The sequence below is a fragment of the Saccostrea cucullata genome, unplaced genomic scaffold (assembly GCF_032062105.1).
Source record: "Saccostrea cucullata isolate Sc308-1 unplaced genomic scaffold, CSIRO_AGI_Scuc_v1 ctg454, whole genome shotgun sequence".
In the NCBI taxonomy this organism is placed as follows: Eukaryota; Metazoa; Mollusca; class Bivalvia; order Ostreida; family Ostreidae; genus Saccostrea; species Saccostrea cuccullata.
This window is the reverse complement of record NW_026933264.1, coordinates 441,083-464,916: the sequence shown is the minus strand read 5'-3', so window position 1 is coordinate 464,916 and position 23,834 is coordinate 441,083. Positions and strand designations below refer to the sequence as shown.

Genomic DNA, 23,834 nt, shown 5'->3' with positions numbered 1-23,834 from the left:
AGCTGTGAAATCACAAATTTTCAATTTACGCCGTTGATGTTTCTTATATGATATGTTACAACTACTATGAAATCACTAATTTTCATGGGGGTGATTTTCAAGGTATGAAAAGACCCATGAATTTATGTCCACCACGTTATGCAATTTTTCACATATATTTCTACTGAACAATTCTTCAACCACGAAATCAAATCCCCATGAACCAACATATTTTCCTCAAACCACGAAAATTTGACCCCTCGAAAATATGTGATTTTAAAGTACTTGAATATTTGATTTATCGTTTAATTAAGCAAAGTTGCTCTGTCAAGGCAAAAAAATTTATTCTTCAGATGTAGTAATAGAGTAACACACTGTTAATCATCTAGTAAAAAAATTTAAGGAAATAATTTAAATGCTTTCGGTATAATTAAGTGAAAAATGAAACATCACAAAATTAAAAAGAAATCGATGATTTAAGAAAATTACAATATCATGCAATATATGTCACTAATTTAGTGAAACTTTTCTTCTTACGTTAATCAGTCCTGATACAAAAAAATTGATCATTAAGGGCAAAACCTATAATTTGCTTGCTTTCACTTGTTCCATGAGCATATTCCCATCCCTTCACTTGTATATAATGACGATTCAATTTGATTGAAAAATTCTCCAATGGAAAGTAAAGTAATATTTAATCAATCAGTCGTAACTTTTTGTGTCTCTTGAATTTAAAAAATTAAAGTATCTATTATTTTTACGTAAAATTATTTATGCCCATCCCAGCTAGATAATTACAAAATGAATTGTTTTCTTACTTGTAGAGATTCTAATGTGAAAATGTTTGGGAAACTGACCTTTATGGTGCATTTCTAGAGGGAAAAACATAACACATGTTAAGTTGATGATTTGCATATTTTGAATTAAAGGAGCCATTTGTATTGCCCGAAGTTTAAAATGAGAGCATGTGTTTTCTTCTTCAATCGTTTGTTAGATAATATCAGTTACAGTTTTTAAAACGGCCAAGATTTAAATAAGATTTCTTAAAAAATGTATAAATTTGTGATTAAACACTACAGAAAAGAAAACATATTTTCAAGTAAATAGGATTGTCTGTGTTTTGTCCATAAAATTTCACAAAACCTATTCTTAGATATAACATCAGGATTAAAATTTATTGTAAGAAACAAACACTTCGTCAAAATGTGGTACGGTAAATTTTGGTGGACCCTCAGTGGTTTACGTAAGTATAATTATTCCATGTAATTAACGCGGTATACTTTTACAAACCAAGAAATATTGTATTTTTAGATGGAAAATCTATTTCATAATGTATTAAAACGAATTATTCATTTCTTATTTCATTTTCAACTGGATAAGCTCACATTCTAACAACATACGTGTAGTAATATTCAAATTTTATCAGCGTCAGTGAACGAAATTTTTAACTTAAATACAAGCATAGATATTAGATATGTGTCAAAATTTTGATTTGTGCGTTGGGGGGTGGGGGATGGGGGTGTTAAATTATATTCAAGAATAATTTAAAATTCATCTTTTGAAACAGGTCTTATTTTCCCAGATGTGTGTTATAAAAACGACAAAATAGGATGTTACGATAAAGAAGAACCGTTTGAACACTTTGATATCCTGCCGAATTCCCCTGGACCACATGGAATGGATGTCAAATTCAAATTGTACTCGCGATTCAATGACAAAATGCCGGAACTGTTGAACGACATTCTTTTGAATAAGGAAAAGACTTCCATTCGTTATGATCCTGGAAAGAAAGTTGTTTTCCTCATCCATGGGTTTAATGACAATGGAGAAAACCCATGGATTTTAAAGATGAAGGAAAGCATCTTGAGAAAGGTCAGTTTTAACACTATGCAATGGCTTACACATCTGCAGACTTAAACATCGAAAGCATTCTAACTTCTATTAATGAAAAACATGCTGTGCGAAGACTCTTTTTAGAACATTTGTTAGAAAATTATCACGCTCCATGCAGTTTATGATTTCTTCAAATCTATTTTTCTTTTCACACAGGATGACATAAATGTAGTGATCGTGGATTGGGGTAAAGGAGCCAAACATATGAACTACATGATAGCTGCCTCCAACACAAGAACCGTAGGGGCCTACTTAGGTCGCCTGATATCCACAATGGTGCCTGATCTATCACTGGTACACATCATAGGACACAGTCTGGGTGCACAGATAGCAGGATTTGCTGGAGCTTGGACAGAAGGAAAGATAGGACGCATAACAGGTTACGTAATTTTTCACTGCCCATGTTAGCAATTGTATTTTCTTACTAAAAGCGTATATGTTTGGTAAGAATATGAAACTGCATTTTCCCTCAATAATTAATATTTGTAAATTTGTGCGCTCTTTCAATTTAACGGACTTATAATTGGACACTTTTTTCACCTCTTGTCCCGATTTCTCTATGGTTTTTTCTAGTGCCTTAATAGCTTCATTGGGGACACGTAAAATGGTTTTCCTGCATATAACAAAATAATTCCAATAACTGGAATCTGTTATGGCAATATGGCAATTTTCAGTGATGTATACTAGAAGTATCACTTTAGTAATTCTATGGAATAATTTTTTTATTGAAGATTGTGTATCATCCGAGTATCTTAATGCTCAAAGATAAATTTAAACACTTTCCACATAATTTATCTAATATGGGTGGGTTTGTGCAAAAAAAGTAATAGATTATTGAATAATAAAACTTGATAAGATATAGATTTAAAAAATGTAGCTATTTTTTTAGGTGCAGGAAAACTTCTATTACATTCTCCATTTCTTTTTCATTAAACTACCAAGTCCCCCATTTACGCTCATAAAAAACATTGAAAGAAAATTGTATTAAATTTTCAAACTCTATTTCAAATAGAATTATCAATCAAGTTTAATAGAGCATATTTTTTTCTTTTCATTGGTATATGTTTTCTACAGGACTTGACCCAGCAGGACCTCTGTTTAATAAGTACCACCCTATGGCTCGTCTTGACGCCTCTGATGCTAGTTTTGTGGACGTCATTCATACCGATACGGAGGGAACGTTTAATTTCGGCAAGTATTGAAAGGAAAGCTCAGCCATTTCGCCATATGATTTTTTGTTGTAGTCTAACGGTCTTTGAGGTTGGCAATCATTTTTTTTTTAATTCAGACTTGGGATCAATAGTGTTCGTAAAATGAGAGTCACAACCGGTCATGATTATAGATAGACATATACTTTGATTTACTTTTCCAATACAAATTACTGAGATTGCGTGTTATCGAGGTATGGAGAATATAGTTTATCGTTTGGTTTTTCCAATCAGGCAACTGTCAGTTTTATGGGTTACTTTTATTAATATTTGTTTGCTCCTTTGGAAAAGTCAGACATTGCCCTAGAGGAATGATCTTTAATGTAGTCCACAAAAACTTTAAAAAATAGGCCTATATCCGTAAATCCACTTCTTTAGAAATATATTTCAAAGAACACAGAATGAAGTGATATAATTATTTAACAAATAGCTAAAATTTTAGTTATTTAGCTTTTGTCAGCTGAAGATCTACATAAAATTCCAGTCATTTTGCGGAATTTCTAAGTTTGAAGAGTTTTACAAAGCATTTTCAAACTATTTTCCAGATTAAAAGCTTGTATTTTTAAATTACAATTTCTCACTATTAAACACATAGGTCTTGGAATGAATAACATCTGTGGGGATATTGATTTTTTCCCAAATGGAGGAGAGATGCAACCCGGATGTAACAAGTCTGCCTTGAGAATCGCCGACACTTTGGTCAGGTTTAAAGTCGAAGGTATGTAGTAACTACCAAGGGAGCAATCTTAGATTTACATAATTATGAAATAAGAAGAATTCGAACTATTATTCAAGCTCATATTGGACAATAAAAACTTGAAGCAGAGCAAACACAAGCCTCTTAAATATCAGACATGAAATCAAGGGAGAAAGCATATATCCTGTCGACCAGTCACACTGGACGTGTGCTCTTTGTCATATGCAGGCAAACAGAAGGTTTGTTGGTATTTTAAAAAATACAAAACTTTAATTACGTTAATATTAAGTAGAACCTAACATTTTTTGTTTTCTATTTCGAGACAAATAGGCCTAGGATCTATCGAAACAGCGTCCTAATTAATATCGTTAATTGTCCAAAAGTCGTACACAGTTAATTCTCGATAAACCGCCACCTTTTGTAATTTAGAAATCATGGCGGTATAACGAATTTGGCGATGAATTGAATTTCCGAACTTCTGGAAAACAAAACTATATGGATATCGTTTTTCAGAAATACCATTTAGCGTTTTATTCTTTTATTACATGTATATAAAAACATATTTCTGATTGAATATACTTCAAGTAATCTTTTTAATGTACAAATTCGCTAAAAAGCAATCTGTTTTTATGAAATAGACAAGTATTATGGGTGTGCATTTAAATCTACAGTTCTGCTATTGATTTTGAAAAAAAAATATGCTGATCACCACAATTTGTCATATATTCCGTATATTATTCCTAAAATTTTCCCTTCATTCTTGATTAAATGTATTTTTATGGCAACATTGTAATTAAATAATCACAATTTATACCTTATAATTATTTTTTCAGCAAACCTTGCATTGTTTAAAGCAAAACATCTAAATAATATAGTTATCGTGTGTACTTTTCTCCTTCAAGGCATCTTTACTTGATAATTTAGCCGATTGATTACTGTAAATGAATCTTTATTTATATTAATGAAATTTTACAAATATATATTGATAACAAGCCATGTCCAAAAACCTTATTCTTTATTTGTAAGTTCTTGTTTAATATTCTTACCATTGCATCAGATACCTTGCCTGCCTTTGTTATGCCATTATTTACACACGGAGTTGTATATAGATATTTTTTTGTTTACCCAATCATGGCAAGCGCTTCACTGTGTGTCCTGTGGCGGTATTATCGACCCTGATAATCTGACACTTAAAAATGTTCGACGTTTGTTTTTTCAAAAAATGTTTCTGGCGGAAATTTCGGTATGCAAATTTGGCGTTATAAATTAGAATTTTATTTAGCAAATTTACTTGGAAAAACGTTCTTGGGAAATTTTGTTCATGGTATCGGTATTTCGTGTGTTGTCAAAATGGCGATGAATCGAATGGCGATAATTCGAGAATTGACTGTATACCTACCGCTACATATTGAATTTTGAATTGAAAGCCATAACAAGAGATTTTCTTTCATGTACAATTTTTTGTATAAAATCTTTCTCAAATACAAAAATAGATCTGCTTTTAATAGGGCGCAGTTAATTCTCATGGGAATTCTAACAAATTGTTGGAAGACCTGGTGAACTCCAAAACTATATGGATATCGTTTTTCAGAAAGCATCAATTTATTTTTTAAAATTCTTCTTGCTCCTGGGTATTAAATAAACTAACTAAGTACATAGTTATGATGAGCAATCAAAAATGTTATTTACGAAACAGTTTATAGTTTCGATGCTATTGATTTTGGTATATTAAGTTATAAATTTATATTTGATCACCACAATTTGTCAAATGCATTCCTGTATATTATTCCTGAAAATTTTCCCTTCATTGCTGTGATTATTGACTTTTTATACGTACTTTAAATTGAATTACTTAACAAATATTCTAGAGTTCCTTACTGACAATTTGTAACTGTTGGAAACCAGACATATGTCTGTCAACAAATTTTTACTCTGAGTGATTCACGCACGTGTGTAGGATGGTTTCTCCTTCAAGGCATCTAAATTACTTGATATATTTATTAGATTGATTACTGTAAATCGTTATCTTTCTCTTATATTAATGAAATTTTACAGTAATATATTAATTGATGGAACAAGCATACCAAAAACCTCTTTAATTCTTTCAATTTGTAAGACCTTCGTCAGCAAATATATCCACATGTACCATTGAATCAGATACTGATGGACTCTTTCCGTACTAATTGTTAGGCCATTATTTACACACGGAGTTGTATATAGATATTTTTTTGTTTACCCAATCATGGCAAGGAGTACATAACGTGTGTGTCCAATCGACAGGAGATATATACTCCTTCATGGAACCTGATCAAATCTCTGACTTTTTAAAATGTTCGTTACAAATATGTTTACTTTTTTCAAATAAATGTTTCTGGCTTAAATTTCGACTTAACAAATTTCCTGAGAATCATTCAATTACGCTATTTTTTTTTCAAGCTAAATTTACTTGGTAATAAACAGCGGCTGCTCATTTCTTCTTGACTCTTAATTTTGTTCTTTCATGGTATCCGTATTTCAGTGTGTTGTCATTTGTACATTATTTGTATGATTTATCGAATTGATAACGGTACGTTATTTATATAGAGGAAAATAAAACAAACATGATTTTATACACGTTTATTTTGATATTGGCGATTGTTGGTCGTGGTATATTTAAAAGCAGCAAGGGGTGCCAAGCAGGGCGACCCAAAATTACAACAAGCAGTAGCAGCAGCAGCAGCAGCAAACAACATGAAAGGATAATATTACATGTACATGTACTTATAATAAGCATAATAATGGCCGTTCCGGATATACCGCAAACGGTAATTAACCTTACAATTAAATTTTATGTACATGTATTTTTTTTAAATAAACTTTACAAGTTTACATGTATGTAGTTATCGTTCCGGGTTTTCAAACCGCGAACGTTACTCGAGATATTTTAGCAAGCAAAGCACTGTGCATGAAATTTGTTGAAAGCATTTCACATTTTGCACAGCATCTGAGTTTGTTTCAAGCAAGCAAACCAGACCAATTCATGAATTTGTTGAAAGCAGCACACATTTTCACAGTGAATGAGTTAGTTTTAAGCAGCAGCAGCACAATGAATTATAGCATCAGTTGAATGGCTCGGCGCAAACGCCACATGGCCGAAACCTTTGGAATCCACAGGTTTCGGTCACTCCATAAAATGGGGAAGCCGCAATCAACTGACCCACGACCAACCGCCCTAAATTTACCCTATTTACTGGGAAAACTGAAATAACCCCCCTGCAAATAAATCTAGACCGCCCTCCTCCTGAATTGAATACTTCCTTATAATAAGTAGACTGAAAATATGCAATTTGCTTCAGTTGATGTTTTAAATATGTAAAGTCATGAGAAATTCAGCAAAAGCTTTGATATTAGCTTACAAAGGATTATTTTTTAGCAAAATGATATTTATTAAACCTGAAGAATTCCATGTACCAAGATGGTAAGAAGCATTTATATGGAGACAAAATATTGTCCCACCATAAATATGGCTGATCCTGATGTACCCTTCTCATTTCAACAGCAGCATGTATTAATTTATTCTCTCTGGTTTCGAGCAACGCTGTTCTAGACAAAACCTATTTTACTTACCATGTAAAATTATCTTTGGGAATAAATCATGTTAATTGCATAATAATAGGTAAGCTTTTTAGAGAATTAACTCTTCAGGCTTATAGTGCTCACATGTATGTAACACAAGGTGTTACAGCATTCAAAGTTTTCCTACCAACTATGACTCCGAATGCTATCTTTGAAATTATACATGATAATAGTACTTGATATGCCATCTTTTTAATGTTAAAATAAAAACAAAAAACTAACCTTTTCATCATATTTTAATTCTATTTTCATGAATTCTCAACTCTATCCTAACTATTGCTTTTTCAACCAAACTAATCTGTAGAATTGAGCAGCCTACATGTATTTCCCATAAACTGAATCTTTCCAGCTAATTAATTATATGTACCAGGAATATAGCACTACTTTCAGTTGACTTCTTATGAAAATTACAGATCTATGCCTATTAAAATAATAGTGTAACTTCACTACCTAAATCTATGATAGGAGCAGGACAAATGTTACTAATAAATGGCTCATAAACAGAGCAAAACCCCTTTCCTCTATCAAACTGGCTTGCTAGAATACATGATTACATGTGTATTTTAATTATCCCCATAATTAAAAAGAATACGAAATATGGTGTTGACCTTGCCTGACAGTGTATTATTTCTTAATTACAAACATTATTGTACGCCACTTTCCTAAAGGTATGGAGAATAAAACAAATATTTTCTTAATTAACCAAAATTAAAAATGTGATCAGAAGGAAGCATTTTCTTCTTAATAAAGGTTTAATTCATACACTGAACAATAACCACCTAAAAGTACTGTTCGATTAATGTGAATCAGTTTAACTTTTGTCATACATTAAAGCCTCTGACTGACAAATAGAATTTTGCTTTTGATTGTGCATGAATGATATGTTTAAATGGCATGAATCTGATATAATTAGTGGAAAAATTTGACAAAAGCTTTAATTTCTAATCCATTGATAACAATAGTTTTGTATTTTCCTACAATTATTCCCTGACTGAGGCTGTTGGTGAAATTCCAATGGGTTGGATTTAAAAATGTTTCTACCCCTGGATCGTGGAGCTAGGGTTTTCCACTGTTTTGTTGAATATAGGAGAAGCAACAAAATTAAATTTACTCTATGAATTATGTATCTTCATTGAAATCCATTTGCTTATATGCATGCTTATTAAGTTTATAGATGTCTGCATGGTCACCAAACTTAAGACCAAAGAAAATTGCCCTTGTGAAATACATCACCTTAATTTTCCAGATCATTGTATATAAACAGGTGGAGCTAATGAAATCAATTCCAAAATTAAAATCCTTTAACTAATTGCCTTCTGGTTTATCAATGATTGCCTACTTCTAAAAATATTGAAACAAAAATTATGCCTCTAGTCATTAAAATACCCATACTACTTGTAAGATCAGTTTATATTTATGTGTACTTGACTAGATAATCTTCATACACTGGATCTTGTAAATAATAAATCTTACTGAATAGATACTCCCAGATATGTAATATTCCTATTTCATGATGGCCTTGTATGCAGCTCTCCCTAGTCAGTGCATAATACACTCTTCTACTGAAAACCCTATCCCATTTATACTTTTCCCAAAGAATTTACTATTTCCCCCTTAAGAGTCAGACACTAATTGTCTAACAATAAAATTCCCTTTTATTCCCCCAAAATGAATGAATTGCATGTTTCTCCCCTATTTATGTGTTATGAATTTGTATGTCCAAAGTTATTTCAGTAATATTTTCAATCCTGGTATTATAGTATTCCCATCTGATGTACATATTTCATTATCTTTAAGCTCGAACCAATAAAATAAAAGTGTCAAGAATAGCTTATAAGAATATGATTTATTTTAAGTAATATTGTAAAGAAATGTTTTAGCTGAGAACAGGTAATCCATTGATAAACTTAAAATTCACATATGTGTAAAAAGGCACACAAAATTTTGAGTAAACACAAGTATTAAGTCAGAATATTTTTAATCAGTATACTTTGTTCATTGTCATTAAATCCTTTTATTTAAAGCCTTATTTAGTTAACCTTTTCAGTAGTTGAGAATTAGAATAATCGTTATTACATGATTCAGTTACTATTTCTGGGTCACACAGAAAACCTACAAACTTTGAATACTTACCATAGCTAAAAGAAGAGAATATCTAATTTAAGCAACTGGTTACAGAATAAGGAAAGATTATGGTCTTTGACATGAATTGAGGAATGAGTCGTCATTTTCCTTAATGTACAAGTTTAATTCCCTAATTTCCCCAAACACCAGATAAATAAAATTATCAATACCTTAATTCCTAACAGTATATAGCCTTAGAATTGAAGAATGCATGAGCGAGAACAAAATGAGGTGAATCAATCACAGGGGATAAATATATGTCCCTAAAATGCTAAGGCGAATGCCCTTGAGTCAGATTGTACTGTCAAATTGATTGTATGACTAATTGCAATTGCCAAAAAGAACCATGGGGTGACATACTTGAGAAGCTCTGAATTTAATTTCAAGAGTACATTTGAAGTTTGAAATAAAGCATTGGCTTGTCCTAGCTGTTGTTTAACATGGAGGGCATTATTTCAGCCAAATATGAACAAAGCTCCTATTGCATGAAAACAACTTACAATATTTGAATTTTCCCTGTTATTGATACATGTAAATCATCAAAGCTGGAACTGGTATAACTCTGCTTCCGAGCCCCCCCCCCCTTTTTTTTTTTAAACGAATAAAAATTAATAGTCTATTGTAAAATGCATTTTTTAAAATGTCCTTGTTATATGAATTAAGAATGTTCAAAGGAATAAATGCTGCGAAAATTGATAGACACACAATTATAATGTTTTGATTAGTTTCACTGCTATTAAGCCCCTCCCCCTTTATCTCTCAATTAATGCAAGATTTATCAATTTTAAAAACACAATTACATAAGTATTCCTCAATCTAATATGTTTTTTGCTTGTAATACTAAAACGTAAACAAGTTTTATTACAAATTACGCCAATGTATGCCGACATGTCAAATTTCAATCCAAGCCAATCTCGTCTTTTTCCGAAAAAGAACAATCCATCCATGCATCTAATCATGAAATCAGATATTTGTCGATAACATTTTATGAAACTATTCAAAAACAATTGTGATTAAAAGCACATTTTTAAAAATTCTGTCTGCTACAAAATTCGTGTACCTTTCGTTTTAGGATCCAGGGCAAAGAGGGGGAATTTGAGATATCCCGATCCCGATCTAATTTATATTCTAGCTAACCCAACTCAAATAGTAACAACAAAGTTTTCCTCATAAAATAACTGCATCTATTCTTTAATTAATAGATGCTATTAAAAACTTATCTAAATTTTTTTAAAACAGTAGTCAATAGAAAATATGAAAGTCATTTCGACAGTATTTCCAAGAAGACTTTTTACTGTTTATAATTCTCACAAAATTATCAACTCATTGACAATTTGAAATAATCCTGATTCTAGGCAAACAAGCCCTTAAAATACATAGCATTAAAAGTCAAACATGGAAAGCTAAAACCAATCATTTTATATTTTTCAGCTGCACAGCGACTTTTCCCTTGCAGTCATGAGCGTTCCATCGAACTCTTTACAGAATCCATTTTATCCGATTGCAAATTTCTATTCTGTTCCTGCACAAAGGAAGCGTTCTTAAATGAACTTTGTATCCAAGAAAATTGTACACACATGGGATATGACGTCGACCAAAGGGCTCGAGGAGAGTTCTACGGATACACCCAGGCGCATGCTCCTTTCTGCATTACAACAACGACGGTACCAGCTAATACAGAAGATCAGGGATTCAATGCAACAGCAACACCAAATGAAGTGAAAACTCCAGAAGCACCTGTAAATAAGACGCTGTCCCTTAATGGAAATATCAATATGACTGAAAACTTTGAACCTGAACACGGCGGAACAATTCAAAGTACTCTGACCATTGTAGATGATTAAGTTGGGAAAATTATTGAAACCATTGTAATCATATTCATTAAAGTTATTCGTAAAAGATGCATCTAATTAATGCCTTTTTAAAAGTTGTCTTTCTTTGTATGCGCCACTACATCTCTGATAGATGATCTGTAACTTTACCAATATATCAAAAATACGCTTCCCTCTTTGTTGAAGTTATAAGGATTCTGATCAAGGTATTTCACTTTTCGGAATTCTTAAAAAGGTACATATTTTAGTTAATTAATTTTTTTTAATCTTTTGGTCTAAAATTTTCTTGTTATCTTATGCAAGGAGTCGTCAGTTATAAACTCGAAATTTAAATATAAAATTATGCTAAAGAGATACTTTACCAGACTTTGCCAATAATTTTTTGCAATAATATTAAAAAGGTCTCAAACTTAATTTTGAGTCAGAAATTTCTGTACCAAAAAATGAGCTCTTGTCCCAACGTTTTACTATTTCTAAATAACTCAAAATTTCTTACTTCTCAGCAGGTCATTAAAAATTTGATATAACAAAATATACTGAGTGTTTAGATTTTGAAAACTCAAAATAATATAATTTATACGTGTATTACCGATATTACATGCCAAATTTATGCACTTTCATTAAAAAATTTCCATATTTTCGGGGTTATTTCTTATTGTACTCTTTATTAATCTATTGTTTATTCTGCTCTCTTTGTCAAATTGTCTACATATAATTGTTTTTAATAAATTCATTTCCAAAAGAATCACTCTTCAAGTTCACTTTTTTGATCCAGCAGAATTCATATAAATTCTTTGATTTAGATATATCCATTATCAGTTAATGAGTGTTATTTCCATTCATATATCGACTCGAATGAACTTGAAATAAAAGCTACACCACAGTCTGACACAGGTTTCATATTTGGACATTGTACTGAAAAAGACTTTAAGGAAAGACGAGACGTTCCTAAATAATATATAATTTTTTCCAAGATTTTGTCATTGAAGAATTAATACTTTAACATGTTTACTCACAAAAAATTGAGGTACCTTACCAGGCATTTGTGCGAGATACCACAGGGTGGCATTTCTTATATAATCCTTTAGGGAAAAAACTTAGTTTGTTAAAATCAAATTTTAAGTGTTTCAAATTTTTAAAATCAATTAAAAACCGGTTTAGAAATCAGAAAGTAATGAAAATTTTGTATATTTTTCATATATCATGAAGATATACAAAACAGATATTTGGGGAACGTGTCGTCTGACCTTAATGGTAACCTAACAGTAAAGAATCATGATAAATTAACGTGAAGCCTTTAATCGTGAACTTCTCTTGCTTATGTACCCTTATCACATGCAGAGAAGGTTTATATGGGTTTATCTCTCAGCTGGGAATGCTCTATGTACAAATTTCAAAATGAGGTAATCTATAGACAACAAATACAATCAATCTTGAAGCCGATTGCTGAATTTTTAAATTTTAATTGTTAAGACTGTATTACTTAGTCACAATTTGCAATATTTCTTCAAATAACACTTTCACCTTCGTAAAATTAGCAATATCTACAAACTTAACAGATGGGCTAGAATTCTATGTCTGAAAATCTTTCAAACTGATTGTTTGTCTAAAATCTTTAACCTTGCCCTCATTTTTGAACGATAGGAACTAGGGCATTTATATTTTACTTAATATGCATTGCATGAGACAAACCTTCCTTTAAGTACCAAGTCAATATTTTTGAAATTTTTATCTAAATTTTGGAAATTGATCACTGTTAACCGTGGCTGCCATTGGGAAAATTAATATTTCACAGACATATCTTGCTTTTTTGGTATGCAAACATTTGTATTCATATGTTTTACTGAATAAAGAAAATGATCGCTAAAAACAATAAACTTGATGTTAAACATGACAACGCCAATTTCTTTATAATTTAAATACGCCCTCCTTTAAAGTCAACATTTCTATAATTCTTCAATTTCATTGCAAATTCGATCTGTCATTAGGAAGACTGTATTTGTATAATTATGTTAGTAAGTGTCTGTGAGTTACATTAAGTGATCATAATGTAAAAAAGAGCTCACAGGTTGTTTTATTTTTACACATATTGTGATATTGGGCAATGTAAATAAAAATAATTCAACCCTTAAAAATTTATAATTTTGGCTGACATTTTAAATACAAATAGTTTCCAACAGGCTATTGATATTTTCATACTGACTTGTCAATAGATGAGTTTGATCATTCGATGAGGACAAAGGTCTCAAAGTGGATGTGATCGATTCACAGGGAATGTTTTTACCTCGTTGACACCTGACTTCCTCTCTGATGTTTTCATGATCTGGTTTTTTTTCTGCTCTCAATTGTAATGTTTTAATTTGAAAAGCTTTATCATGAAACATATAGAGATAACGAACAAGCATGGTCATCCTTCGTCATCTTTGGTCATTCATTTCACAGCATTTCTACCAATTAGAAAATTCAAGGCTTAAACCTTCTGAATTCTTCAAAATTGATATAAACTTTTAAAAAGGATAAAATAAACAGTATGTGAGGACATTTATGCTAAAAGATCTCTTCTGATATTGTAAGCGCTCGTGTTTATGTTTAAAACATGTATCCTTATGAATATGAGTCGTATAATAAATAAAAAAAGGAAGCTTGAGATTTACTCACGGGAACTCGTAAAGATATTTGACCGAAAAAGACTTGTCATTGGAATATAAATGAGGGTTTTATGCGAGTTTATCAATGAAAAGTCTTTTAAATATTTTTTAAAACTAATTAATCATAATCAATATTTAATTTGAGTGTAGTCTTACCTTACCGTTAAGATAGGCCTGGGCTATCACAACTTTTATCAAAACTAATATTTTTTTCATTTAAATAATCAAAATAACTCTTAAGAAATGTCTTTGCATGCTTAGTTTCAAACAATCTCCCTATTAAAATATGAAATATATGGAGATAACGAACCGTATTCAAGTTCAAAAGTCAAAAAAAAAAAAAAAAGAAATAGGAGCAGAACAAACACGGATCTCCAAAACATCGGAGGTGAGAACAGGTGTCGTAAGGGAGTGGGCAACCCTTGCCGAGCGGTCATATCCGCCGTATGCTCCTTGTAATGATCGGGAAATAACGGAAAAATCCGTCGTCAATTCAGTATAAAATAATTGACTATCAATTAGTATGAAAAACGACAGTCAGCATTTGACTCAGTGGTAAATTTTATTTGCGGACAAGGTCATTGTAGCGACCATTAAACTTACGATATGATGAACTAAAACTTTGATACGTCTAAAAATTCAACAACCAAAACTTAACAAAGAGAAAAGTGAGTTCATATTTTATACCCCTAAGAATGACATATTTAGAATAAACTTTTAGAGAAGTTCTGAAAACTTTTGCTGAAAAGTACAACAAATTGATGTTCTATCTGCCCAAGTCCTTCAGGACAAAATCACAAAGTACCTAAATTTCAGTTGAAATCTTTACTGTTTACATGCCATTTATTCTCTAAAATTGTTTAAAATTTTATTTGATAAGATTCATAGAAATACACATTTATTATGATTGACTGCGTACTGTCCTTTCTGACATAATTTATTTTATCAAATAAACTCTGCAATATGACTATTTCATATTACAGCGCACCCAAACCTACATTGGACCTGGTGGCTGGAAAGCAAAACCATATCTTAGGGTCTTTCACTACGCCAGCGAGTTATTTAATTAAATTCCCAAATTAAGTGCGGTCACCCAAAAGGGCGACACGACAGTACATTTAACAAAAGAAAATGTTTCAACATGTATACATTTACTTGTTTTTTTTGGGGGGGGGGATATAAAGTATAACAATCATTCTTTGCATAATTTGGAAAATGTAATATATATATTTAAAGAATTAGAACACTTAAAATCAATAAATATGTATCTCGAGTTGCATTGATTTGTTAAATAATATCCATTATATCCAGAATGGTCCATACAAGCAATTAAAAACAGTGTGCCTTTGTGAGTATATAACCACTTTAAGATCTAACAGGCAGAGTGTTAATTTACAAAAAATACATTTCATATGTCTTGTGTGGACAATGACTTTATAAGAAACAGTTACATATTTGCTGTATAATTAATCATCATCTTAAAAATCATTCCCATAAAAAAGTTATGATAACCAGGATTTTAAGATTTGTGAATAAAAGTATAACTTATAAGCGGAGCCGTAAAACTGTGGACTTTCCCTAAAATATATTTTTAGTCCATAAATTGTGAGCATATTTGATTTTTAATCTTGGTTCCATTATGTACAATAATGATGAATTAAAATGTTAATAACCAACAAAACAAAGACATTATATAAATTTAAACATTAACACACGTCAGTCAAAATCAATACAGAAAAATATTTTCCTTGTTCTTTTTAAAAAACTGTCGAGGAAACTATTGAAATCTAAGGCATGAAAATATAATATAATTTATTTCCCTACCAGGAAAATGATTGTAACTTTAAATATTTCAAAACTATTTAGGACTCCTTAAACAGTGAAAGGAGTGACAAGTCATTTTCCTTCATTTCAATCTACTTTGGCGTGTAGGAAGTCCGTGATTTTCCCCTGACAAGCTGGGCATGTTATCAGAGCTGGAGCACAGTCAGAACAACAGACAAAGTGCCCACACGGTAGTAATACACAGGATATGCTGGCGTCCAGACAAACCTTACAAAGTGTAAGCTCCTGTAACCTCCTTCTCTCTTCCTGTAAGACTGCATATAAAAATTCATTCATTCAAATTGATACTTCAATGTATTTAAAAATTTACCTTTTTCTATTTGTTTAATAATTTAATATATCCTTTAGACGCATTTTGTGGGTAATGTCAAAATATAGAATTGATTTATTATTATCTTATTTTTATTTATTTTATTTTTTATTTATTATCATTTTAAAATTGTCAAAACCTTGTTAGGCTATATCTGACGGCATGGAAAAAAATATATCTGACCTAGTGAACAGTGTTGCAAAACCGAAACTAAAGATAAATTGAATAAGATTTAATATCTACCAGAGTTAAATTTATCTAATTCAAGTTACCTTCCATAACTAGTGTAGCCATCTTACTCGTGAAAATACAGAATTTATCCAGAAAAGCAGAAATGAAAATGTTTCAAATATGGAAACTATAAGCCTGAATCGGATTTTAAAGGGAATTCCAGCAATTATAAATAGCGACACATCACTCTATGCATCGTGACGTGTTTGTAGCTTTGTAGGAAGTTGAGGACTATTTAGCGTGTAGAGCTGAAGGTTTGGAAAATTAATGCTTTTAAATGTTTTTTTTTTAATCATTGCTTTATATCCCGCAATTAGAATAAAGTCCAGATGTAATTATCAGTTTGTTGATGTACTGGTTGTATTATTATTATAATAACAGGAAAAATATTTTACTTTCTTTTTGCAGACTACACATTTATCACTCACGGGATTCTCTTACTCAGCATAATAAATTATCGGTAAGGCAAAAAAAAATTCTTACATATTTTTTTTTCTATTCTTTAATGCGACATGTTTTTAGCAGCGGCATTTTTTAAAATTTTAAATATTTTTTCACACGATCTAATAAAATTGTGCATGATATTAGGTTACCAGTGTCATCCGAATGACTTATTACTTTCGTGTTACATTTCACTTAACTTAATCGGATATGTAAGCAAATATTCACTTCTTCATTTAGTTTTATTTTATTTTATTATATTACTTGAACTGATAGAAGATATGGCTGAACATTTGCAAAGTGAAGCTGCACAAGAGGTTCTCCAGGAGGGGTTCAAACCACGTATCATAGCAAAAGCGATTGAGAAAATTCTTCAAAAGACGGGTTAGTAACTTGAAGGAAAAGAATATTGTTTCCACTAAAGGTTTGTCCTTTATGACTGCTTATTTAGATTCTAAGAATTTATGCTTTGGAGATAGGAAGTCTAACGAGAGGGTAAGTGTTTTGATATTATGTTGGTTCCTTCTGTTTGTTTCTCGAACTTAATCTTTTAAGACTATAAGGGTACTGAAAGAGGGGCTTTTTTATTTTGTTGTTTATGCATGTACACTTTTAATAGAGATAATACAAAGGGCAAAATGTGCGAATGAGCCTTGGATATTTAACAATGTTATCATCATAGAGATTAAAATAACAACACAACAAGTAGGCAACTTGCGTTTTTTAAAATATTATTTCATATAACATTGATGCTTCCAAGCTAATTGTTGAAAAATATCTTTAATTTTGTAATCGAAGATTTTTTTTTTCGAGTAATTAATTTAAACGGTTTTCTTTTTTCCTTCAATACATATACATATATTTTTAAAATAACTTTTCGGAATGTACAATTAATATTGCAACGATACTGCAAAAAAATTCTTTTTTAAATCATTGGAATTATTTTTAATTATGTAGAATTATCAATGGTTTCAGGTTTAATTAGATTCTGTACCTTTATGAATTACATTTACATATGTGTTCTTATCTGATCCGTACATATATTCTGTTATATTCGTTATAAAATAGAATATGATTCTGAAATAATAGTAGAACTAAATCATTACAGGATAATTAAAAACAATTGTTTGAATGCACCAACAGGATTATTTATATACCACTATTGTTAACATGTTATAGTTTAAATATGTGCAATTTAATTCTTCATTTTAGGTGAGAAGAACATATTCAAAGATATCATTCTTCATGAAATTGAGCAAATGATCAAAAATGGAGAGATTAAAGAGGAATCGTGTAAAATACCCTCAACGTGCAATATTGATGATATCTTGAACAAAAATTCAACTTCAGGTATGTGGCAACGCACTTTGAAAAAATTACGCACTTTGAAAAAATTTTTCAAAGTGCGTAAGATTTTTCAAAGTGCGTTAAATTTTGGACACACTCAACGCACTTTGAAAAATTTTTACAAAGTGCGTTAAGAATGCACATAAAATTTTTTTACCATGGAGCCATTTAACGCACTTTGAAAAAAAGATAAGAATGAAAATAAAAATTCTAGACTTAGATTTTAGTAATAGAGGAAATCAAATTGTAATTATTATATCTTTCGAAAAACTTTTTAAAATTTACATGAACTCATTTAACATCATTGAGAACAAGGAGAAGGCGAGTAGAAGGTCTCTCATCCCAACTCTTTTTTTCTTAAACATTGTACATAGCCGTCGGTAGCAAATTGAAAGTTGACTCCACAGGTAAGCCCCAATTTTTAATGCATACATGTATATATTATGTATATCTTTGCAAAATATTTATGTGCCTACATGTAACCCCCCTTTCCGGTACTGATGCCTATGCTACACCCAAATATATGTGTTTACATGACTGGTATGACTTCGAAAACTTTCAATAAATTGAAGTTTACATAAAATGCCTGCAAACTTGAAAAAAAAAATTAGTACAGTAAAGCATTTAAGCGAGAAAGAATTTTCAAAGTATGGAAAAATCAAAATCGCTCAGTTTCACATCCTGATGTGACCTCTTCACAGAAGAATTATCAAACAGGTTCAATTATTTATCATACCTAAAATTTGCAAGAATATTGACAAATCCATACACAGTTTTTCAAAGTGCGTTAATATGGTCCATATCAACGCACTTTGAAAAGAAATTTTATTTTTTCAAAGTGCGTTGACTTGGTCCCAAAATTTAACGCACTTTGAAAATTTTTTTCAAAGTGCGTAATTTTTCAAAGTGCGTTGTAACACAGGTATTTCACTTTCATTATTTCATTTTTATTTTTTTTTTTCTAAACTGATGGTTTTAAAATTCTTTAAACACAATAATACTTAAACTTACATACCATAAAAAGTGCTTAAAAAGTTTCAATATTATTTTTTGTCCAAAGATGTACATACTCTACAGGAGGATGTTACCCAGTTAAAAAGGTGCTTGTATTGTTGTGTGTGCCTGACCAGGAAATCTGAGTATGTTTTAGAAGGATGCGGTCATCTTTTCTGCCAGAATTGCTTCCCAAGAAGTGTACGCCTATGTCCAGTGTGTGATCAACAGATTATAGAATGTCACGGAATCAAGCATACAAAGCTCTCAGATCTGAAACAAGATGAATGAGTTTAAAAGGGGACTGGATTTACAATCTGAAAGCATTTGTTTTTCCGACAATTTTTTTTTTGTGATTTTGATAAATTGATATTGAATATGTTCGAATGATAAATGTCAAATGAAAAAGGGCAGGAGGGAAATTTATCAAAAGGTGTGTTACTGTTTATTTTACTTTACAGAGTCATTTTTTTTACAATTGGTATTGTAGTTAATTTTATATACGGTTTTACAATTGTTTTTATTTTCAAATTTTATATTTTTAACATATTTTAAATGTTTACAATTGTTATTTTTATACACTTGTTCATTATTGTTGAGGTACTATAAACGCAACGTTTGTCACTTGTTTCACACGGATATATTTATAGACATCTTGAACATTCGCTGAAATATAAAAGGAGCTTACTTACTTAAGGGTACTGATTGCACACTTCAGAATACATACTTCCATGTACATGTATTACTAATGTTGGGTAAAATACTGTAATTTTCCCGTTCAAGACTATCATAAAATGGTCACAGAAATATTTGCAATTTTAAGACAGTAAAATACTCAACTTTTCCCTTAAGATTTCAGTTTGCAATTGGTTCAATGTCTTCATGTTTAATTGCACAATATGCAATCTCAACAGATGATGAACATTTAAAGGATATTATGTATGTATAAACGACAGGCACCTGACGTTACTTATTTTTCTTTTAATAAAAAAAATATACATATACCTAATAATTATTAGGTATGTGTATAATTTTTGTTATTAAAAGAAAAATAAGTAACGTCAAGTGCCTGTGGTATAAACCGTAAACATTCTAAAATATGTTAACGCTATAAGATAAACCAATTTTTTTGGAATCTGTCGTGATTTTGTTTATTATAAAATATGAAAATTCTTAATATGTAATGGATTTTCAGCTGTCCAGTAAACTGACAGTCATGAAAACATTTAACTTAAATTCCTCAAATGCTGAAGTTTTATGTAGCCATGTGTTAAATTTGTTTTACCTTATACAGGAATATTTAACTCTGTATAAGGTACTGTTATGAGGAATTGCATTCTTTTTATATAGCATATAACCGAAAATTCTTATAGGTATTTGATTAATGGATTTGCAAGAAGGCGTAAAAAGCTTTCTGGGGTTATTTTGAAGATGTTTTATAAGTATTTTAATTTGTACAAATATTATTACACACAAATGCTTTGAGCGTCGTGTGAAGGTTTATGTTTTTTTAATAAAGATTTGTATCATTAGTAGCAAAAACTGTTAATATGGTATGTGTTTTTTATTTGTATAAGTACTGAGTATTTGATATATAGATTTGTGCTCTATTAAATTAAGAAGGGAATCCTTGAAAGACTTAAACCTACTTACACTTATCATGTATCGAATTATTTTAAAAAAGAAACAGTGATCATGCTGAGTATAAAGAATGTTAAGATGTAAATATTTCTATCTTGTTGAAAATAAGAGTAAACCTTGTGTTTATATTGTACCATTAATAAAAAAAATTATTAAACTTTGGCTTTCTTTCTTCTTCTTTGTTTTTTGTTTTGTTTTGTTTTTTTTTTTTTTTGTTTTTTTGTTTTTTTTTTTTTGTTTTTTTTGTTTCTACACAATAGTGTATGAAAGAATTCACAAGTGGATATACTTTACATTCAGCCCCTGGGAGTTTCAATTTTAATTTTCATTGTTTTCATGTTTGGTGCTGACCATGAATAGATCAGTGAGCTACAGGGTTAACTTACGAAAGAATAAGAGAGGGAGTTTAGAAACAGATGGATTAAAAAGGATAACATGCCATTATTGTTTATCAAGATGCTGATAAACGGTTGAAGTATTGCAGAAAAAAGTATGCTATCCTTGATATTACTTTATTTATTTCTAATTAAAATTCCAACTGTGGGACGTGGGGACCGGTTCTTCGATTGGGTCCCGTGACGCAGTAGATGCTGGCATGAAAAAGGTCCCTCAATGCTCAACGGCCCTAAGTACCGAGCATAAGAAATAATTTGCAGCTCTCCACCGGGAAGTGGTGGTGTCTCCATATGAGTGAACAATTTTCGAAAGGTACGTTAAGGTACAATCAATCTAAATTAGTTCTTCTTCTAAGTAGGGGATAATATAAAAACTGTATTATTGATCCGTACATTTTATTTAGTCTAAATCCTGCTTCTTGAGAAATCTTAAGATATCCTTCAAGTGGGTGTCTTTAAAATCGATTAAAGCTATATTTTGTTTAATTATTGGTGGATTGATATCTGTAATAGGTTTTATAAGAAATTTTTTAAAAAAATTATTCAGTGGATGTGAAAATAATTTCTATCTAACTATTATGATGGTTTCATAATGAAATTTATGAAACTATCGTATATAAACTTCGTTAATACTACACTGTCGCTGACCTAAGCCTGCAAAATTTCTCATTGTTGATTGTGCAAATAATATATAACAGTGAAACTGATAAGACACTTGTACACGTAGTATAACTATATGGACCTTTCTCTTTTTACGAAGGGGATTTCCAATTTATTTAAAGAAACCGTTGTTCATAAAAATAAACGCAGACGCCATGTAAAAATAGGTTACTATTCATATATACATAAACATTCAGCATGCAAGACGGATTCAAAATTATTGGTAAGTCTTTCAAATATCATTTGTTTTAACACTTCCAATCTGTTATAAAATTAATATAATTAATATCAATTTTTTAAACAATGTGGTTTTATTTCATTTTTTTCCTTGTAGACATTGATAGGTTGAGGGCTGAAAATAGCAGACTACGGACCCAAGTCATTTGTAATGTTTGCTATGAGAAAAATGTATCGTCAATTTTTACACCGTGTGGACACTTGGTATGCTGCTCAGACTGTGCGCCCGCCATGATGAAATGTCCAACATGTGACAAGGCGGTTAAGAAATGGATTGTAGTAAATTTAAAGTGAAGAACTACCGAGGATCATTTGGTCAATGTGCAGAATTATGTACTCGTGCCATGGCCCTAGTGTCATGTGAAGAAGCAGTTTTTTAACTTCAATAATCTTTTGTATGTTGTAGTTGCATCAAGGAATTTGCTTATAAATACAAGTAAATGTATAGATATTGTACATACATGTATATATAACACTATGTAAAGAAAATATCAGAAATGAATTCATCTCTAATATGCACAAAATTTATGAATAAAAAGTTTTAATCAAATGCAGTATTATTGTTGAGAAGAAAATGAATCTTGCTTCTAAATTCTAAATATAAACTTACTATACGAGAGTACTGTATAAGTGGAATAAATATTGCTTTTTTTTTTATTTCACTAGGATGGCAATCAAAGAATTTTCTGCAAAACTTAAGTCATCGTGAATATTGTAACATATGAATGTAGCATTCATCTATTTATATATTTCATATAATCTTGTTATTCCTTTTTTCTGTAAAACAGTAAATGGTTAAAAAAAATTCCAGGAAACCTGAGTGCATGAAAAAAATGTTGGTTTAAAGTCAGTTTCTGTATCTTTTTTGAAAGAATAAATTCACAATTACAATATTGCAAATATAAACTGAAGAGAGATACGGTTACCGCGAAATTAAAACCACCGTGAAATGTTCAAGATAGGAAGTCGTGAAACATTAGACTCTTGAAATTAAAAACGTTTAGTTATTATCGCTATTTTTTTTCAATCTACCCTTGATATTGAAAAAAATGGAAAATTACTTGGTATCTCTAAGTTCTTTCCTAAGTCGATCCGCATCAGTTACAGTAACCTATAGTGTAAAGCATTTCCCTCATGATTGGAGGGTCTGAGTTCGATTCTCGGTGACCGTTTCTTCGCCAAGAGCCGCTCGGCATCAGAAGGGAAAGTCGCGAGTCTTTCAGTTGAGACAGTATAAACCGACGTCCCTTGTTACAGAAGGCACCGTGTAATTCATGGACTGGAGTCTTGGAGTGGAGTTATGGAGTGGAGTTTGGAGTCAATTTTTGGAGTCAAGCAAAATTGCGTTTGTTAATAGAAATAGAGTTCAGAATAAACTAGTTTTACCTAAAGCATAAACATTAATGGAACACATGTCCGTTTTCTGTTTATCCATACATAACACGTTATCTTGAACTGTGGGATGAATAGACATATTAATAAGTAGTCAAGACAATCAAAAACACACAGATTACCTCATGACATAACCTTTGATAGAATTTTTAATAAGAATTCTTACTTTCATATATGGTGATATTTGAATCATGAGGAATAAGTTTTTGATATTTAACATATTCATTTTTTTGTTAAAATAATTTTTTTACGTATTTCGTATCATTTACTTTTCCTTCCGCTTTAGATTTTTTAATTTATCGTCTTATCCCTCTGTGCCTTTTCTTTTCATGCCCTCGCAATAGAA

The 23,834-nt window shown here is 30.8% G+C and overlaps 2 protein-coding genes and 2 long non-coding RNA genes across 5 annotated transcripts; 3 read left to right on the top strand and 1 right to left on the bottom strand.

The window, feature by feature from the left end:
- The first annotated feature begins 844 nt into the window (after positions 1–844).
- LOC134237829 (pancreatic triacylglycerol lipase-like) lies at positions 845–11,963 on the top strand. The gene is made up of 6 exons (XM_062719974.1): positions 845–1,222; positions 1,547–1,851; positions 2,029–2,251; positions 2,947–3,063; positions 3,676–3,798; positions 10,948–11,963. Exons 1-6 carry the CDS (start codon positions 1,183–1,185, stop codon positions 11,358–11,360), a joined length of 1,221 nt encoding a protein of 406 aa, XP_062575958.1. The 5' UTR covers positions 845–1,182; the 3' UTR covers positions 11,361–11,963.
- A 2,572-nt stretch (positions 11,964–14,535) lies between these two features.
- Positions 14,536–16,564, bottom strand: LOC134237812 (uncharacterized). The gene is made up of 2 exons (XR_009985879.1): positions 16,424–16,564; positions 14,536–16,095 (listed from the first exon to the last, which is right to left on the bottom strand). It is a non-coding gene; the product is annotated as an uncharacterized LOC134237812 (long non-coding RNA).
- A 9-nt stretch (positions 16,565–16,573) lies between these two features.
- LOC134237811 (baculoviral IAP repeat-containing protein 7-A-like) lies at positions 16,574–20,943 on the top strand. 2 transcript variants are annotated; one of them, XM_062719958.1, is made up of 5 exons: positions 16,574–16,636; positions 16,791–16,842; positions 17,100–17,207; positions 18,036–18,173; positions 19,231–20,943. In XM_062719958.1, exons 3-5 carry the CDS (start codon positions 17,105–17,107, stop codon positions 19,452–19,454), a joined length of 465 nt encoding a protein of 154 aa, XP_062575942.1. In that variant the 5' UTR covers positions 16,574–16,636; positions 16,791–16,842; positions 17,100–17,104; the 3' UTR covers positions 19,455–20,943. The 2 variants fall into 2 exon arrangements, with proteins under 2 accessions (XP_062575942.1, XP_062575941.1); XM_062719957.1 differs by lacking the exons at positions 16,574–16,636; positions 16,791–16,842 and having other exon boundaries at positions 16,912–17,207.
- Positions 20,944–21,919: 976 nt separating this feature from the next.
- LOC134237828 (uncharacterized) lies at positions 21,920–22,646 on the top strand. The gene is made up of 2 exons (XR_009985882.1): positions 21,920–22,082; positions 22,194–22,646. It is a non-coding gene; the product is annotated as an uncharacterized LOC134237828 (long non-coding RNA).
- Positions 22,647–23,834: the final 1,188 nt, after the last annotated feature.

Coding starts and splice junctions, on each gene's coding strand:
- LOC134237829 (XM_062719974.1), top strand. CDS start 1,183: ATGTGGTACGGTAAATTTTGGTGGACCCTCAGTGGTTTAC. Junction 1,852..2,028: donor AGGAAAGCATCTTGAGAAAG/GTCAGTTTTAAC, acceptor CTTTTCACACAG/GATGACATAAATGTAGTGAT. Junction 2,252..2,946: donor AAAGATAGGACGCATAACAG/GTTACGTAATTT, acceptor TGTTTTCTACAG/GACTTGACCCAGCAGGACCT.
- LOC134237811 (XM_062719957.1), top strand. CDS start 16,961: ATGATATTAGGTTACCAGTGTCATCCGAATGACTTATTACTTTCGTGT. Junction 17,208..18,035: donor GAAAATTCTTCAAAAGACGG/GTTAGTAACTTG, acceptor TCTTCATTTTAG/GTGAGAAGAACATATTCAAA. Junction 18,174..19,230: donor GAACAAAAATTCAACTTCAG/GTATGTGGCAAC, acceptor TTTTGTCCAAAG/ATGTACATACTCTACAGGAG.